The 20019-nt window shown below is 35.8% G+C and overlaps 1 protein-coding gene across 1 annotated transcript in view; it reads left to right on the top strand.

Moving 5' to 3' along the window:
* The window catches only part of tnpo3 (transportin 3), a 41624-nt gene that overhangs the window by 10344 nt on the left and 11261 nt on the right, over positions 1 to 20019 (top strand). Inside the window, exons 6-18 of the mRNA XM_046873113.1 lie at positions 278 to 453; positions 580 to 718; positions 1373 to 1519; positions 4963 to 5070; positions 5815 to 5906; positions 7412 to 7551; positions 7749 to 7940; positions 10370 to 10461; positions 11656 to 11732; positions 11920 to 11980; positions 13494 to 13634; positions 16779 to 16895; positions 18588 to 18682. Of these exons, the coding sequence (XP_046729069.1) occupies positions 278 to 453; positions 580 to 718; positions 1373 to 1519; positions 4963 to 5070; positions 5815 to 5906; positions 7412 to 7551; positions 7749 to 7940; positions 10370 to 10461; positions 11656 to 11732; positions 11920 to 11980; positions 13494 to 13634; positions 16779 to 16895; positions 18588 to 18682 (1577 nt within the window). The remainder of the gene's footprint in view (positions 1 to 277; positions 454 to 579; positions 719 to 1372; positions 1520 to 4962; positions 5071 to 5814; positions 5907 to 7411; positions 7552 to 7748; positions 7941 to 10369; positions 10462 to 11655; positions 11733 to 11919; positions 11981 to 13493; positions 13635 to 16778; positions 16896 to 18587; positions 18683 to 20019) is intronic.

The following is a 20019-nucleotide window of genomic DNA, read 5'->3' as shown; positions in this document are numbered from 1 at the left end:
GTGTAAACTTTTTTGGAATTGGGTTATTTAAAAGTGAAATCTTCTAAAGTGTTTATCAATAAAATAAAAAAAGGTTAAACATGACAGTCATTGTCAATGTGCTATTTAAAGTAATAACATTTTTAGTAATGTAGTTCATTATTGTTGTACTTTAACAATTTTTTGAATTGCCATTTTGTTATTTTTATTTTTGGTCTTTTGCTTTTGCTTCAACTCCTTCTTCCAGTCTTTTCTGGGGCATTTTTTAAAGATAATACTTTACAATTTCTTTTCACAGCAAAGGGATGAGTCCCTTACTAACTTGCATGAAGCCGCATCAGACTGTGTGTGCTCAGCCCTCTATGCCATTGAGAATGTAGATACACATATGCCTCTTGCCATGCAGCTGTTCCAGGGTGTTTTAACATTAGAAACGGCTTACCACATGGCTGTGGCCCGTGAGGACCTTGACAAGTAAAGCAACACACAGAATGAATCATGCTTCAAACATATTTATTTATGAAATCATACATGTTGGAGATGGCTTGTATGTAAAATGCATATTCTATGTAATTTTATTTTTTACACAAACGCATCCAGGGTGCTGAATTACTGCCGGATTTTTACTGAGTTGTGCGAGACTTTTATGGAAATTACTGTCAGGACCCCAGGACAAGGCATGGGGGACTTGCGCACATTGGAGCTGTTGCTCATTTGTGCTGGACATCCTCAGTATGAGGTTAGTGTTGCCTCCTCTCTCATATACACACACACATTCTTTCATGCAGTCATTAACCATTCTTAAATAAAGTGGATGTTGCAGAATTTTTACATTGTTAGTTTATTGTGATCTTCTAAGTTCTTTGTTTTTACTGTGTATTCTTACCAAATTGTTGTTTTGACTCCTCCGCAAGTTTCTGCTGTCCTTCTTATAGGTCTGTTTATTTTGCAACCCTAGTGGTATTATTTTTTTACTTGCATCAACACCTCATACTGAGAGTTTTCAGTAACCAAATTCTTCTTCATTAGTAATTTAAAAAAAAAGAGAGAGAGAAAACCGGCCACACCTGGCGATGAAGCTGTTTCAATTCAATTACATTTTTGAGGCTGTTAAAATGTACTATGGTACAATGCAAAAAATGGCTGTAATAAATGTCTTTGCTTCAGTTACTTCTTGATTGCTTAATTTCAGATCCACTGTGGTGGTTCACAGAAGAAATTAGCAAAATTGTGTCACTGTCTAAATACTTATACTTATTCACATATATTTACAGATTTTCAGATATATTTACAAAGAATTTGCGAATAAACAAAATACTTTGCATATTTGTTTGTTGTTTTTTAGAATTTGTGTTAAAATGCAAATATATTGTCTGTTTTATTTGCAAACAAGGTGGTAGAAATCTCTTTCAACTTCTGGTATCGCCTGGGGGAACATCTATACAAGACAAATGATCCAGCACTGCATGGTGTTTTCAAACCCTATATCCAAAGACTACTACACAGCCTGGCACGTCATTGTCAGCTAGATCCAGACCATGTGAGTGGCTTCTATATTCTCACTGTTAATCACACCTCTCTTCTTTGTAGATTGCTGTACTTTTGATAGCTAAGTAATTTCTTTCCAAAAAAAACTTTCAGAAAGCAGTGCTGTATAATATTGTGCCTTTAACTTTTTTTTTTTTATTGGAGTATATCAGCCTTGCAAAGTTTTAGAGAAATTTTGACCCACTCAAGCAACATTGATTTCCTTGTGTTCTCGGGGTCATTGTTGTGTTGCATGGTTCAGTTTTGGTGTGTAATGTTTGGAAATAAGAGCATTTATCCTTTCAACACCTTCCATAAAAGCTTACTTGTTCAGTGTTTTTTGTTTCTGCTGTCATAAATCTCTGTAAAACTGTAAAATCCATTAAAAAACTACACACAGAACTCTGTCAAAGATTTTGGCAGGTGTGGAAAAAATGCTTTAAAATAAGAATACTTTCAAAATTAAAGTATTAATAGTAGTAGATTTGACCACCAGATCAGATCGATATGATGTGACCACCCTTTGGATGAAGTAGAAGAAGGAGAGGAAGAAGACATCTATAGAAGAAAGGAGAAGTGTAGTAGAGTGGCGGTTAGGGTTTGTACTTTAAACGTTGGCACTATGACGGACATACAAGATTGTTTAACAAAATTCTGGAAGGTGAGATGATGCCCGAGGAATGGAGAAGGACTTTGTTGGTACCAATTGTTAAAAATAAGGGACCGAGTACGAATGTGTGTTAAGAGTGTGTGAATTAGTGGGAGGGTAGTGGAGCGGTGCAGTTGCAGGGAGAAGAGGTAGAGAAGTCAAGTCAAGAGGCTTTTATTGTAATTTTTACAATACACAGTGGTAAACAGTACACAGTAAAAACGAGACAGCGTTCCTCCAGAACCCTGGTGCTACACTAAAGAACATAGAGCTACAACACAAAACTACATAAAGTGCATTGAGTGCAACATAGTGCAAACAGTGCAGACGAAAAACAGTACAGACCGACAACACAGGACAAAACACATAACCCAAGGTAGCGCCAACCAGGTGAGGAGTTTAGGTACCTGGGGTCAACGGTGCAAAGTAATGGAGAGTGTATTAGAGAAGTGAAGAAAAGAGTGGCAGGCAGGGTGGAGTGGGTGGAGAAGAGTGATAGCAGGAGTGATTTGAAGGGTATCTGCAAGAGTGAAAGGAAAAGTGAGAAAAAGACTGGAGGTGGAGCTGGAAATAGCAGAGCTGAAGATGTTGAGGTTTTCGTTGGGAGCGACAAGGATGGACAGGATTAAAAATAAGTTTATTAGAGGGACAGTGCATGTAGGATGTTTTGAAGACAAAGTAAGAGAGACCCGATTAGAGATGGTTTGGACCTGTACAGAGTCGGGACATGGGGTATATCAGTAGAAGAATGCTGAGGATGGACCCACCAGGACAGAGGAAAAGAGGAAGGCCAAGGAGGAGGATTATGTATGTGGTGAGGGAGGACATGCAGGTAGTTGGTTTGAAAGAGGCAGATGTAGGGGACAGGGTGGTATGGAGATGGATGATCCGCTGTGGCGACCCCTAACGGGAGCAGCCGAAAGAAGAAGAATTATTTGAATAAAATCAATTAAAATACATATTTTTGAAAGCATTCTTCTTTATAGCATTTTTTTTCACACACCTGCCTAAAACCATTGCATACAGTACTGTGTAACAAAAAATATATTTAAAAAATATATTTTTAGCATTTTATGTTTAATTGTAGAATTTTAGTACAGTGGTGTGAAAAAGTGTTGGTGTCCTGATTTCTTTTTTTCCCTGCATGTTTGTCACACTGTAATATTTCAGATCATTAAACTAACTTAACATGCGGATCACAAAACATGCAGATCATGAATACAGGTGATCCGCTGTGGCGACCCCTAATGGGAGAAGCGGAATGAAAGTTTTAAACTAACTTAAACATTAGTAAAAGATAACGCAAGTGAACACAACGTGCAGTTTTTAAATGAAGGTTTTTTTAATGAGGGAAAACAAAATCAAAACTACATGGCCCTTTGTGAAAGTGTTTGCCACCTGTTAAAACTGTGGTTTATCACACCTGAGTTAAATTTCTCTAATCACACCCAGGCCTGATTACTATCACACCTGTTCACAATAGGAAATTAAATAGGACCTGCCCGATGAAGTGAAGTGACCAAAAGATCCTCAAAAGCTATCCAAAGAAATTCAGAAACAAATGAGAAAGTAAGTAATGGAGATCTATCAGTCTGGCCATTTCTAAAGCTTTGGGACTCCAGCGAACCACAGTGGGAGCCATTATTTACAAATGGCAAAACCATAGAACATTTGGAGAACCTTCCCAGGAGTGGCCGGCCGACCAAAATTACCACAAATGCACAGCGACGATTCATCCAAGAGGTCACAAAAGACCCCACAACAACATCAAAAGAACTGCAGGCCTAACTTGCCTCAGTTAAGGTCAGTGTTCATGACTCCACCATAAGACAGAAACTGGGCAAAAATGGTCTGCATGGCAGAGTTCGAAGAGGAAAACTGCTGCTGAGCAAAAAGAACATAAAGGTTCGTCTCAGTTTCGCCAGAAAACATCTTGATGATCCCCAATACTTTTGGGAAAATACTCTGTGGATTGACGAGACAAAAGTTTAACTTTTTGGAAGGTTTGTGTCCCATTACGTCTGGTGTAAAAGTTACACCGCATATCAGAAAAAGATCATCATAGCAACAAGCTGACCTCAAGCTGAAGCGAATTTGGGTTCGGCAGCAGGACAATGATCCAAAACACACCAGCAAGTCCACCTCTGACTGGCTGAAGAAAAACAAAATGAAGACTTTGAAGTGGCCTAGTCAAAGTCCTGACCTGAATCTTATTAAGATGCTGTGGCATGACCTTAAAAAGGCTGTTCATGCCCTCCAATGTGTCTGAATTACAACAATTCTGCATAGATGAGTGACAGACTCACTTAACAGACTCACTGCAAGTTATCACAAACGCTTGATTGCAGTTGTTGCTGCTAAGGGTGTCCCAAACAGTTATTAGGTTTAGGGGACAAACAATTTTTCACACATGGCCATGTAGTTTTGGATTTTGTTTTCCCTTAATAATAAAAAAACATTAATTTAAAAACAGCGTGTTGTGCTTACTTGTTATTTTACTAATATTTTAACTAGTTTGATTATTTAAAACATTAAAGTGTGACAAACATGCAAAAAAGAAATCAGGAACAGTTTTTTACACCACTGTATATACCTTCTTACTGTAGAAAGGTGAATTTTGTCATTTAAAAAGAACTGCTTTTCTGAGGTCAAACAGTCAAACAGATTACATTTTGTTATCTAAGGTTATTTGTTTCTACAATGTGGTGTGAGCCAACCAGTTATGTAGCTCTTAGTAAATAATACATAAATTAATGGTTATGTTCTGGTTTTCCACTATATTGTTAAATCATATCTCTGTCTAATAGGAAGGAATTCCGGAAGACACAGATGACTTTGGAGAGTTCAGACTGAGGGTTTCGGATCTTGTCAAGGATGTTATTTTCCTTGTAGGCTCAATGGAGTGTTTCTCACAGGTAGTAGCTTCTTACTGTTGTTGCAGTGATTTGTTTCCATAGTATTGCCCTATTTGTAAAAAAAAAAAAAAAAAAGGAAAATTAAGAATTTGTAAAAATATTTTTTATAAAACAAAGCCTGCACGTTTGCACTAATCCGAATGCATTTAAACACAGTGTTTTTTCGTTTAAAAATGCTACGCATCCACACTTTTTTTATTTTTAGTTGTTTCCCAAAAGTTGTTCATCCACACTGAAACGTCTGAAAACGCTTACGTCCCTGTACTGTGCACAAGCAAACCACAAGAGGCTTCGACCTGCATCATTTCTGCCTGCCATTTATTTACTTTTCGGCTTCTCGATGTGACGTGAAAATGGTGTTTTCAAATGTATCCACTTTGGAGGGCATTTTCAAAAAAGTTACTTTTTCTTTGACTGAAAACAGTGTGGACCGAAGGCAAAAACGGAGAGAAAAATATATGTTTTATATGAAAAAGTATTAGTGTGTACATAATACATGTTGGAATTTAAAATCTTATTTCAGATGTTAAATATGGTCTTAAAAATGTGCATGTATGGAATAAGTATGGAATTTTTAAATAGAATGTAGCTTCTTAACAGTCCTTGGTTTTCTTTGTCATATTTGTTTCATGATGCATCAAATGTTTCATTTGGTGATTTTTTTTTTTTTTTTTTGACAATCCATCAGGCAAGATTTATTATTTTGTGTGTGTGTGTGTGTGTGTGTGTGTGCGTGCATTCTAGTTGTACTCTACCCTCAAAGAGGGAAATCCACCCTGGGAAGTTACTGAAGCTGTGCTTTTCTTAATGGCTTCTATTGCTAAGAGTGTAGACCCGTGAGTGAAATTTTTATTTATGGACTTACTGTTTAACCAATTTAGCACTTTAGAAATTAGTAAACTTGTACAGCCATGACCAAACATTTTGAGAATGACACAAATATTTTTAATTCTGCTGCTTCAGTGTTTTTAGATCTTTTTATCAGATGTTACTATGGTATACTGAAGTATAACTACAACCATTTCATGAGTGGCAAAGGCTTTTATTAACAATTACATTAAGTTTATGCAAAGAGTCAATATTTGCATGTTGACCCTTCTTCTGTTTCACACAGCATACACCCAGTGTACTTTGATAAAAAAAATTGCTAATGCTCATTCAAAAAATTCTACATTTGGCTCTATACTAATGAATGGTATTTTAATGTTTTTGTAATAACAATGCTGCATATTCATTACCCACAAGTTATTGCATTACTGAATACCGGTACGTCTAATTGTGAGTGAGCCCACTTCCTTGGCTGACAAGCATCCTCAAACATGAATGGTCTCAGTATGCTTTACTTTTGGCATGACACAGGACGAATGGTCACACACAACTATTCTTTTTCGGACAAGCTTTTTCCCGGTGCCCCAAACATTCAAAAAGGGGACACAGCAGTCTAATCCTCTGTACCTTTTGCAGAACATCAGTCTGCCCCTGATGTTTGTCCTAAAGACAAGTGGCTTATTCTTTCTGAAATCTGGCCCTCCTTTCTCGCCTGACGGTGCAGATGCACTCACACCTGCCAGCTGCCATTCCTGACCAACCTCTGCACTGGTGGTGGGCTGAGTGGTGGTGTGCCAAGCTGGTGAGCTGATTAAACTTTAGAAGACTGTCCTGCCACTTGATGGGCTTTTTTGGGTACTCTGAAGCCTTCTTCACAACAACTGAACCTCGCTTCTTGAAGTTCTTGATGATCCGATAAATGGTAGATTTATGTGCAATCTTATTAGCAGCCTGTGAATCCCTTTTTGTGCACAGCAATGATGACTGCACATTTCTTTGCAGGTAACCATGATTAAGAAAGGAAAAACAATTATTTCAAGCACCACTCTCATTTAAATGCTTCCATTCTGTTATTCTAATTTAATCAGCATAACAGAGTGATCTTCATTCTTGTGCTCATCAACACTCACCTGTGATAATGAGAGAATCACTTTTTTTCTTTTTCTTTTTTTTTTTTTTTTTTTTTTTTGGGATCAAGTTCATTTTCATGGCAAAGAGGGACTTTGCTATTAATTGCAATTCATTTGATCACTCTTCATGACATTCTGCCTGAGAGAGCCATCAGAAAAATCTGAGGCATCAGACTTTGTGAAAGTTAATATTTGTGTCATCCCTAAAACTTTTGGCCACAGCTGTAATCTGTAGATTTTTTTTTAAAATATGACTTGTTTTTGGTTTTGTTTTGCCAAATTTTTTGTTTTATTATAGATGATGTTTATTTAATATATTCATAATGTGTATATAAATGTCTCATAAACGATGTGTAACACTGAACCCCAATTTCTGTGTGTAGTGAGAACAACCCTACCTTGACAGAAGTGCTGGAACAAATTGTGCTTCTTCCTCAGACAGTGCACATTGCTGTGCGCTACACCAGCATTGAATTGGTGGGAGAAATGAGTGAGGTGATGGACCGCAACCCTCGCTTATTAGGTAAGCACTAAAGTTAAATGTAAACTCTCTTTTCAAAGGAACAACAATATTTAGAAACTACAGCAAATACTATATTGGCTTGTGTTCATATAATCTGGATCTGGTGCATAGCAGCATTCATAATTCCCTGTATACTGTATAGTAAAAAAAATTCTAATCCAAAATTTTGTGTGTGTGGGGGGGGGGTTGCGATGCAGATCCTGTGCTAGAATATTTAATGAAGGGGCTGCGGGAGAAGCAGTTGGCTTCGGTAGCAGCAAAAGCCATTCACAACATGTGCTCAGTGTGCCGGGAACACATGGCACAACACTTCCAAGGCCTGCTTCACATTGCACGATCACTGGACTCCTTCGCTCTCAACACAGATGCCGCCATTGGCCTACTCAAGGGTATTTTGCCACACACACAGTGCTTTCATCAGTGCGGGTTTTTTTTTTTTTGTTTATTTAAACTGTTATTAAATTATAGATTTTAATGCTAGACAGCAATATTTTAAACCTGCCATGTATCTGTCAGTCTGCTTGTAAATCTTTCTATCTCTCTCTGTATGTCAAGCAAATTATGTTTAGGCTGTTTTTTTTTTTTGTAGCTGTTGCCCAGATGGGTTTAGGGAACAGGAAAAATAACGTTGGTTAAAATAACCATGGCAAATTAACTACAGTTAGTTCATGCCGGTGTGTTTTTTTTTTTACTTTTTGGACACTAGACCTAATCCCAATGCTGAAGGGATATTTCATTAATTGGTAAAATCATTAATGCAATGAATTTTGTATTCATGAATATCTTGTAATTTGACAAAATCATTCATATCCTACTTACACTGCCGTCCAAAAAAAGGCACCAAATGGATTTAACTAAGCAAATGGGTAAGAGCCTCCCATTAAATAATTACTGCATGAGTGATTGTTTTAGCTGGCAACAAATTACTTAACCCTAACTGATGCAGTGAGTAGCTTCTCATTTCTTAAACAACCATGTTGGAAGATGCATCCTGTGGTCGTGGAAAAGATTTTAATCTGTTTCAGAAGGGTCAAATTATTGGCGTGCATCAAGCAAAGAAAACATCTAAGCAGATTTCTAAAACTACTAATATTGGGTTAAGATGTCCAATGCATTATTGAAAACTGCAAGGATAGTGGGGAACTACCATCTTCAAGGAAGAAATGTGGTCGTGATCATGAATTATGGGCGATCAGTAGAACTCACGGCTATGTTTAATAGTGAAAGTAAGAGCATTTCCACAAGCACAGTGAGGAGTGAACTCAACGGATTGGGACTAAACAGCTAAACAAAACCACTTATCAGTGAGTCTAATTCAGAAAAAGGGCTTCAATTTGCTAGGGAGCATAAAGATTGGACTCTGGAGCAATGGAAGAAGGACATGTGGTCTAATGAGTCCAGATAACCCTAACCCATCATCAATACATCAATAGATCTTGATGAAAAATTACCACAGCCCTAGACGGGAATGTTGCCATGGCGAATGCTTGCTGTAATCAGAGGCATAGCTATATATATATATATATATATATATATATATATATATATATATATATATATATATATATATATATATATATATTTTATTTCTTTTTAGTAACACTTACTTTTCCAGCCTTTTTTTCCCCCCACGGTATCTGCTTTTAAGTTCAAAATTACAGAGTGGGTCAGCGGCTGATGATATGAAAAATTAGCTTTTGTACACCAAATCATTCACTAAAAGCCACAACAGTGTGCGGCTGTGTTATCTTGCTGCAATGCTAACCCGTAACTTGAGCAGCCCTAGAACAAAGAAAGTGCTAGTTGGCAACAAAGATGGACACTTTTACATTGTCAATGTAAATGTTGCAGTTTAGATATTAAATGTATTAATTGTAAAGCCTTACAATAAGCTTGTGGCATAAATATGCACACCCTATAAAAAACACATTGTTAAACCAGCTTCTGCTTATAATACAGATTGTGACATTTATTCATTGTTTGGATTTCTTCTATGTGTAATTATCATGCTGGAAGGTGCCATCTGAGCTTTAATATGGTTTGAGGTTCTCTGTTCTTCTTTAATAATGCTTTTTAATAGATGCGGATTTCATGGAAACCCAACCGCAAACCAAGAGTACATATTCAGAGCTGTTAATTATTTATACTTGTAAAATTTTGTATTTATTATTGCTTACTTACAGCTGTTAAGATAAAATCTGTTCTCTCGTGTATTTTTTATTTTTTTTTGTGTGTATTCTTAAATATTTAATACATTTTAACTTGAATAATGAAACGATATCTACACATCCTTTTAAAAAGCAATTATTGTGAAAAATATCTGACTATTCAAAATTTCTCTTTTGTTAATTAATTATTTTTGCATTTTGGCGCAAAATTTGAACTATACTTATGCAAAGACATTCTGCTTGCACATTATTTTTTATGCTTGGTATTCATTCTGACTGTCAAACATGCATTTAGGTCTTTAAAATTCCCTGCAAGAGATCTGCACTTTATTCACTCAAAGAATCACTAACTACACTGACTATTCCTGTCACTACCTGTTTAGCGTTGAAAGCTGACAAAGTCCCCTGCCATTCAATAAATTACTCAGGCATATAGCGCAGGCTCTGAGTAGGACTAGATTTAGGATAGTTTTAATATATATATATATATATATATATATATATATATATATATATATATATATATATATATATATATATATATATATATATATATATATTATATATATAGTTAATATAATAAAAACAAAACAAATAGCTTCACAATACTGTGAACAGTAGCTAATATCAGTGTCTTTGGTTTCTCTCAGGAACAGCACTTGTGCTGGCAAGGCTTCCACTGGAGAAGATAGCAGAGTGTCTGAGTGATTTGTGCTCTGTTCAGGTCATGGCTCTAAAGAAGGTTGGTGTATAGGTTTCATGAAAAGTGTTTGGTTTAAATCAGAGTAAAAAGGATGTTTTTAAATTATACGACTTCACTTATTCTTTCAGCAAATGCTTTAGTGTTTTATTTTTATTTTATTATAATTGCTTCTCGTGCTATTGTTCTGCCCTGAAATTATACACCATAACAGCTGTATAGCTGTTTGGTAAAGTAATATATAATTTACACAGAGAAGCAGTTAATTTCAATTCTTATCATGTTACAGATAAGTGTAGAAATTAATTTTTTTTTTTCTTTTTGTCGTGCAGTCCATATTTCTGAAACACATTTCTGCAGCAATTACTCCTCTAACTCAGAGTTTGTACATTGTAGCAACTAGCATCTTCATAATAATTACATCTACAATCTAAAACACACATTATTGGTACCCTTGGTAAATGTCAAAGAAGGCTGTTGCTCTGTTGGTCTTGCTCTTGTCTTTGCAACTTAGCAGACCTGATTAAAAAAAACCACAGGACTCTGTTATTAATGATCGCGGCAGGTATTAAAGCTGCTTACTTTGTCTATTCACAGTTCCATCTTTTTCCCTCTTTGGATGCCTGTAGACTACTGCCCCCTGCTGGTATTGGGTGTTATGTTCTCTCACTCAAGTGCAGATTGTACCTGCCTAAAAAACCTGCCTAAAAACTGTCAGATTTGTTTTTGAGAAGAGAGTAATAATGCAGAGTGAGCACAGAAGGAGTCAGACTTATATTTACACCCTTTGGCACCCTTATACAGTGACCCTAAAGTTTCTTAATAAAACAACTGAGAATTTTATTGCCTTAACTAATGAGGTACCTCTCTCACTCACTTGTGTTGACTGTCTGATTGTGTACTTTGTAATATTCAGTACCACAGACCTTTTTTAGCCTCCCAGTACCACCACAGGTGTCAACTTGCCAGCTTATACCTGTCTTTGTGCACCTTTACTTTTTAGTATGCTCTTTAGAATTTTTTTTAATTCTTCTGACAGTTAGCCTTCACACCGGGTTCCTAAAAAGCCACATCCCAGAATAGACAAGGAGTTTGTCTACAAACAAGGGTTCTCTATAACCAGAATGTTAAATATTAATCATAATATTAATATTGTATTGGAAAACACCAATTTTTATTTATAAAATATGATTTTAGAATCAGTACATTTTATATGTTCATTTTGTATGCCTTTAGCTGCTGTCTCAGGAGTCCAGTAATAGAAAATCTTTAGACCCTACAGTATGGCTGGACAGACTGGCAGTAATCTTCAGGTAAGTCCTAATACATATTAACTTTTCTATATGTATGATGACTTTTCTATTTCTATATTTTCTATATGTACACTTTTTAAAATGGGTTTTAATATATACAGATAACTTTAGCAAACTCACTTGTTGAATTATTTTACATCTTAATTACACTTATTTCTTTTCTTTTCAAATTCTGACTGCTGTTTAGACACACAAATCCTTTTGTAGAGAATGGACAAATCCACCCTTGTCAAAGAGTCATCCAGGAGGTAAAAAAAAACCAACAAACACACTGCTCTTGTTGACATCTAAATCTGTCAAAATAACAAATTAATTCATTTAAAAAGTTAACATTTACTAAAAACTAAAATTAATACTCTAATGGTAAACAACCTGCAACAGACAGAACATAGAAATAGATTAGAAAATAATTTTAGATTTATCTGCCTTTTGTCTTTAGAGATGTTAATAAAAAAGTAATATATTTTAAATATATAATAAAGAAAAATATTTAGAAGCTTTTAAAATATTTGATCTTGTTTTGTCATACCGTATTTTTCGGACTATAAGCCGCTACTTTTTTCCCCACATTTTGAACCCTTACACAAAAACGGCTTACACAAAAAAGCGCCTATTTTATGGATTTTTCCTGGATTTTTCCAGATTTCACAAACTTCAAGCCAAAAAACTGAACCCCATAACATTAGACCAATGAAATTTCTGAACGGAAACGAAAAAACGCACCTCACCTGTGTTCTGAGCTGCACGGCATCGGGAGAAAAACTTCCACCGGTGGCGCACGACGATGACAAAAGATAAACTCTGGAGAGAAATACAGTGGTACCTTGACCTACGAGTTTAATTCCTTCCGTGGACGAGCTCGTACCTCAATTTGCTCGCACATCAAATCAGTTTTCCATATTGAAAATACTTAAAAATGGCATTAATCCGTTCCAACCCTCAAAATGACACCCCGTTTATGTTTCATGTTATTAAATTGGAAAATACATTTCTAAATAACAAATCTTGTATAAAAACATAATAGAAAGAGTATGTAAAGATATAATAAGGTTTTATTCAGTGTATTTTCCTTGGAGATGAGACGACTTGAGCTAACGAAAATGCCGGTTGGGGGTGTGTGTTTGTGTGTGTGTGGAGGGGGGTAGAGGCGATAATCGGGGGAGGAGGGAAAACTCGTTTTTTACTATCACTCCTGTACACTAAGTATCCCTAAACTTTAAAATTTTAACTTTTTTACAATGACTTACTTGGTCGGCTACTGTTTAGATACAAGCCGTTTTAACGCATTGAGTCTGGGTGAAGGGATAGCTCACTAAAACCCCAGTTGCAACAGAAATCGTATAAGCACAGACAGGTTTCGAAACTCGTGCTTTTTTATTTTTCTTGGCAGCAGCATTACGGGTTAGTTAAAGAAACTTAGAAATGAGCATCAGAAAATAAAAAGGACATATTCCTCGGGTCTCCACACACACAGTAATACCGGATGAATGCAGTGGCGGGCTATTCCCAAAATACCGATATGCTCCTAAATAAAGCGCAACATATTGCATTTAGTGTCTTCTGTTAAAGCCTGTGTAAAGTTCATTAGTTTCAGTGTAGACACCTGTGGCTTATAAACGGGTGCGGCTTATTTATGTTAAAAATAAAAAGCTTTATAGGGTTTATAAGGGTGCGCTTTATAGTCCGGAAATTACGGTAATTTTTTTTCGATGTAGACACACAGCAACTAGGGAATAAGGGCTAATTTATTTCTGTCTTCAGATCTGGCCAGTGTTATCAGAAACATTGAACACACACCAGGCAGATAACCGCATTGTGGAGCGCTGTTGCCGCTGCTTGAGGTTTGCTGTGCGCTGTGTGGGAAAGGGATCGGCCGCGCTACTACAGCCACTCGTCACACAGGTCTGTTTTTAAACTGTGGACATTTTTTATTTCAATTCAGTTCAGTTTAATTTCTACAGTGCTTTTAACCATGGACATTCTCTCAAATCAGCTTTACAGGATGCAAGAATTATAGAACAAATTTCCTTTGTCTATTATTATTACCATATTCAATATTTTTTGTTTGTTTGTCAGATTAGTGGCATACTGTTATACCAAACAGCTGTCTAGATGGTAAATAATATTAATTATTGAGGGCTTTGTTAAATTATACTGTAATTCATGGCAGCCCAAAAACTCTTCAGTGCTTATCATATGCGTATGCAAAAAAAAAAAATTGTGCATACACATAAGGGCTGAAACGATTCCTCAATTGATTTGAGTAATTCAAATACATAAAATTATCGAGGTAAATTATCTGCCCATATGCTTTGTTTTGTCCATTTTACTACATGTGGAGCATTGTTTCCCCTTGTATCATTATTACTGATGCACCACCTGCTAAACTCTGGATCACTATGGACAGGTAAACACAAAAGAAGCTGCAGAATGAAAAAAATAGATGATTGGGGAGAAAGCAACGAGGGGCAAGGAGAAGATTCATGAATTAAGCCCATTTCTAATACAATAAAAAGTTTTTTTTTTTTTTTTGGTTTTTTTTTTTTTTTGCACATATTTTTTTTATTTGTAATTATTTTTGCCATTTTCGGGCAGCGAAAGAGTTTGTTTGGCAAAGCTTAATCTGGAATTTCTGTTTTTAAGGTTTAAAGATGGTTTGCACTTTGTGGTGAACCCTCTGTATTTGCTCTTGTCAAGTCTTCTGTCTCTTTTGTAGACTCTGACAATGATAGACCAGGAGAGTGTTTATGTTGTTAAGCTCACCAGTGCATTCATTTTTTTCAAGCAGTGGGCCTTTTTGCCTACATGGCTCCGTTAACCCATGATATGGGTACACAGCAACAACTTTTAAATGTAAATGCCACACTTAGAATCAACAAATTAGTTGATTCTAAGTATCAAGGTAGCCCACACCTGTTCATGAAACAACTTTTGAGTTGATTTTCCAATTACTTTTGTTCTCTTGAGAAAAAAAATCTAAATATATTCGTTTGCTTCTTCCACTTTGCATGTTCTCAAAATAATTCTGAGATTTACATTTTATGCCCATATTAATTGTACAGTTTACAATGTGAATATGTTTTGGTAAACAGCTAAAAACAAAAAATTGTGTGTGTGGTTAAATATATTAATAATCTGTTATATATCTGTAATAATGATGATATGGTGAAACACCATTTTCTGCTCTCACATGCACGTTCTCACATTGTTATGGAAGACATTTATGCAAATCTACAACTAATGTCTGCACATTTACAAATCTACAGCTCAAAGGTATACATCAGCCCTAAGCAATGTATGGGACTGGATAAGGAAATACAGTTGAAACCAGATATTTACATACACTTAAGAAAAAAACACAAACTTTTATTTCATTACAGTCCTACATTAAATCAGAGTAAACTTTTTCTGTTTTAAATCGAAAATATTAACATATTTTTTGCATTTGGTAAATGTCAATCGAGCGAGGGAGAATTTTTATGTAATTTTAATATCACTTTCATCATAGTCAGAAGTATACGTACACTTCCTTAGTATTTTCACTTGGGCCAAACGTTTTGGGTATCCTTCCACAAGCTTTCTACAATAGTTTGCTGGAATTTTGGCCCATTCCTCTTGACAGAACTGGTGTAACTGGGTCAGGTTTGTAGGCCTTCTTGCTCGCACTCGCCTTTTCAGTGCCACCCACAAAATTTTTTATGGGATTGAGATCAGGGCTTTGTGATGGCCACTCCAATACCTTGACTTTGTTGTCCTTAAGCCACTTTGTAACTAATTTGGAGGTATGCTTGGGGTCATTGTCCATTTGGAAGACCCATTTGCGCCCAAGATTTAACTTCCTGGCTGATGTCTTCAGATGTTGCTTTAATATATCCACATAATTTTCTTTTCTCATGATGCCATCTATTTTGTAAATTGCACCAGTCCCTTCTGCAGCAAAGCAGCCCCACAACATTATACTACCACCCCCATACTTGACAGTTGGGATTGTGTTCTGAGGCTTCAAAGCTTCGCCCTTTTTCCTCCAAATATACCGTCATCATTATGGCCGAAAAGTTCAATTTTTGTTTTGTCAGACCACAGAAAATGTCTCCAGAAATTAAGATTTGTTTCCCTCATGTGCAGTTGCAAACTGTTAACGGGCTTTTTATGGTGGTTTTAAAGTAATGGCATTCTCCTCTCAAAGTAACCTTTCATCTCATGGCGGTACAGTATTCGTTTTACTGTGGATAATGACAGTTTCTTCCCAGTTTCAGCCAGCATCTTCACAAGATCTTTTGCTGTTGTGCTGGGGTTGATTTGCACATTTCGCAACAAAAAACGTTCCTCTCTGGGACTCCGAATCCGTCTTTTTCCTGAGCGGTATGATGGTTGTACATTCCCATGTTTTTTATACTTGTGTATTATTGTCTGAACGGATGAACGTGGGACTTTCAGGCATCTGGAAATTGCACCTAAGGATGAGACATACTTGTGGAGGTCAACAATTCTTTTTTGATGTCTTGGTGGATTTCTCTTGATTTTCCCATGATGTCAAAGAAAGAGGCTCTGTGTTTGAGGTGTGCCTTTATATGCATCCACAGGTGTGCCACCAATTAACTCAAATGGAATCAATTAAACTATCAGAGGCTTCTTAAGCTCAGAATGGAATCATCTGGAGGTTTTTTTTGTTTAAAGGCACGATAAACTTAGTGTATGTATACTTTTGACTTTGATGAAAGTGATAATAAAAATACATAAAAAATAATCCCTCGCTCGATTCTGACATTTACCAAATGCAAAAAACGTTAATATTTATTGATTTAAAACAGAAAAAGTTTACTCTGATTTAATGTATGAAAGTAATAAAATAAAAGTTTGTGTGTTTTTTTTTTCTGAAGTGTATGTAAATATCTGGTTTCAACTGTAGGTCCACCATTTTATAGTGTGGTCTTGAAAGGTCTTAACTCTACAAACTTTTCACTTCTGAACATTACTTATTTAGATCTGTCTCTTTATGTTGAGTAAGAATGTTTTTGTGTTTGACACAGCTGTGTGCTGTTTCAGATGGTGAGTGTGTACCAGGTGTACCCACACTCATGCTTCCTGTACTTGGGCAGTATTCTGGTGGATGAATATGGCATGGAGGAGGGCTGTAGACAAGGCCTGCTGGACATGCTACAGGTGATACACATATTTTACACACACAAAATGTAGGGATGCACTGAATTTTCGATTTTTGGCTAAAAGAAAAGAAAGGCTGAAAATACAAATCGAAATATGCAGCCCTGCCCCCCGTGTTTAGCGCTCAGATTACACATGCTCTAGCTGTCATAACAGAGCAACCCATGTAAGGGCAATTATGTCATCTGTATGGATTTATTTTAAAGTAATATTTTAAAGCAGTTGTGTCACCGCTACATCACAACTGGACACGTATCTCGCTAAAACCTGCCACTTTTACTGAAATAGAAAGCGGTCCAATTTGCTATATGCAGTTACATTTAAATTTGTGTAGCCTTAAAAAAAAAACTTTGTTCTCAACATGTGGCTACATCTGTTGTTTACAGTTTGAGGTTGGTTTTTGTTTGTTTTACTGCTATTTTGCACAATAACTGTTACATTTTATGTTTAAATTAACTCTATAGGGAATAATATATTTAAGTTTTTTCCAAAATATTTTGTTTAATACTTGGTTTGATACTTTTGTTTTTTTCCAATTTGTAGTTTCTCAGTTCCACAATTTCACAAAATTATAAACTCTTATATAAATACATTAAATTATGCAAAAAGTATTAAAAAAAAAATCTTTTTAAATTCTTAAAAAGTAAGTTTTGGTTTTCAGATATATAGATCCAAGATTTTCCATTTTGGTGCACCTCTAACACAAAGCTCTCTATTGTCCCGAATATAGACATCAAACAAGTTATGTACTTATATATTTTTTTTGTTTGTGTCAGATTTCAACAGCAACATCACCTCTTATGGCAGTAACACCCTGGATAAACATTTGCGAAGTTTTCCACTATTCATTTATGCAATGATGAAGCTCTAAAAAGTTTCATTTTTATACCACATACTAGATGATTGTGATAATGTGCTTAAAATATATTTTACACAAACACTTAGATGATACATTTCATATGTATTAGGGAGGGTTCCTCTCCATACCAGGATGTTCTTTTCCTGTTCTGTCTCCAGGAAGGTGCAGCTCTACCTCTGCGGTGTTAATCTGTATTCTATGTGACTCTCAGGACATGCCTCAGTTCATATAGCAGCAGTGGTGATGAGAGAACGTTCTTGAGAAACAGTTTAGCAACAACAAAAAAAAAAAATCAATCTACATATTAAAAATTTGTCACAAATTATTAGTCACGTTCTAAATAATAAAAATATTGTGCATCTACTTATAATGATCTGCACGCATGGTGTTATTCGCTAGCTTTATTGTTCTTACCCCGTGCCTGCTTGTGCGGGAGTTGTTTTTGTTTTGCTGATCGGTTTATCACAACTGTAGTTAGGACACCGGCAAGGAGATCACAACACTTGGTTTATTGAACATTAGTTACAGCGAATTAAAAAGTGGACCTCATCTTACAACTCTTGCGCACTGTTCTCGCAGTATTATCTCCAGATCTTACTTAATGTTGGTAGTACATTATTTCTAACCGTAAATTTCACACCCTAATTTAGTGTGTTTCATATGGTGTTTTTTTTATTTATTTATTTTTTTTTTTTATAAAAAATTATACAAATGGTTGAATAAATTACTCACCTTTGTATGCATGTTTTCCTTATATTCCCTGATTGTCTTTTTCTTAATTGAGAATATTTGTTAAGGCTTGCCTGTAATGGATTTAATGTTGACTTTCACAGGCGCTCTGCATGCCCACCTTTCAGCTGCTGGAGCAGCCCAATGGCCTGCGCAACCACCCTGACACTGTTGATGATCTGTTCAGACTTGCTACTAGGTACTTTATTTATTTGTTGTATATTTTTGTATCAGGTATTTTAAAAATAGTGATAAAAACAGTTTGTTTGGCAGTGTTTGGGTTTAAAACGGAAATAACAAAGTCTGTTGTAAAAATGTAATGTAATGAGACATTTCTTTCCTCTCCCATAAAGTTTGTTCCACTTAAGGAGTTTAATTTAACATTTGGACATAAATAGGCTTAAATATTGCTAGCCACATAGATTATTTAATTATTACCACAATTCTAAAACGTTAATAAAAAACAGTGTAATGAGCAATGGTTTGCTAACCTCATATATCATATGTTTTATTTACCATAGAACATAGAAAATGTCTAGTGTTTAAAATGAGGAAATGTTCAATTTTATCAAATAAATAGGGTAATTTTGAATTTGGTGTCAAAACGGTGACCTTAGAGCTGTATCTTCATCTTCTTGAAGAGGGTAAAATCCGCAGGAGCTAAATTTGGCGAGTAGGGTGGGTGTGGAAGTAATGTTTCTGGCAAGAAACTCACAAGTGAGGTTTTCACGACTTAAGATCAGTGTTCCCTGGGACTGTGTCTGCAGCCTTGTACTGCCATCTGTTGAAGTACTACAAAAGGAGTCTTGAAACTTTTTGATACCACCTCATAATATCAAAGATTCAGAGCAGCTGGGGAAATCTCTGTGTGTAAAAGACAAGGACAAAAACATGGCTTTGCTTGGTTCCCACACTATTTTCAAGTAATTGAAAGTACTCGATTTTCAGACACATGAATTCAAGGCCTGGAAAGTACTTGAAAACAAGTATAGGTCCTTGAATAATAATAATTATAATAATCTTTATTATAAATAGCACCTGTAAATGTAGATTTCCAAGCGTAGAAGAAAAAACGTTAAAGATTACATTTAAAAACAAAAATAATTATAAATAATAAAACTAATGGGGAAAAATAAAAAAGGAACTATAACACAAAACTAAAATAATCACATAAAAGCGATTCTGAAAAAGTGAGTTAAGAGCAGATTTAAAGACACTTTAATAATATAAGTTAATAGTCTAATCTCAGTAGGGAGAGAATTCCACAGCTTTGGTGCATGTGAGGGGGAAAAAGCCTGATCACCCATAGAGCGTAAAAAAAAAAAAAGAATCAAGCCTTACAGATGCTACAGGTGTTGTATTGTATACTGGTGAATCTCTGCTGTTAGTTAGTGCACATATGCCTTTTGTTGTTAAATGTTATGCGATGAACGGGAGGCGAAAGCGGAACGTGGGATAAGCAGCAAAAGCATATAATGAACACCGGCAGGATCGGGGGGGGCATCCGCGGTGCGCTTTGGGAAGAAAAGAGCAGCC

This window comes from Silurus meridionalis, chromosome 18 (genome assembly GCF_014805685.1).
Source record: "Silurus meridionalis isolate SWU-2019-XX chromosome 18, ASM1480568v1, whole genome shotgun sequence".
Classification (NCBI taxonomy): domain Eukaryota; kingdom Metazoa; phylum Chordata; class Actinopteri; order Siluriformes; family Siluridae; genus Silurus; species Silurus meridionalis.
Note: the sequence above shows the minus strand (reverse complement) of the source record. Positions and strands in the feature narration are given on the sequence as shown.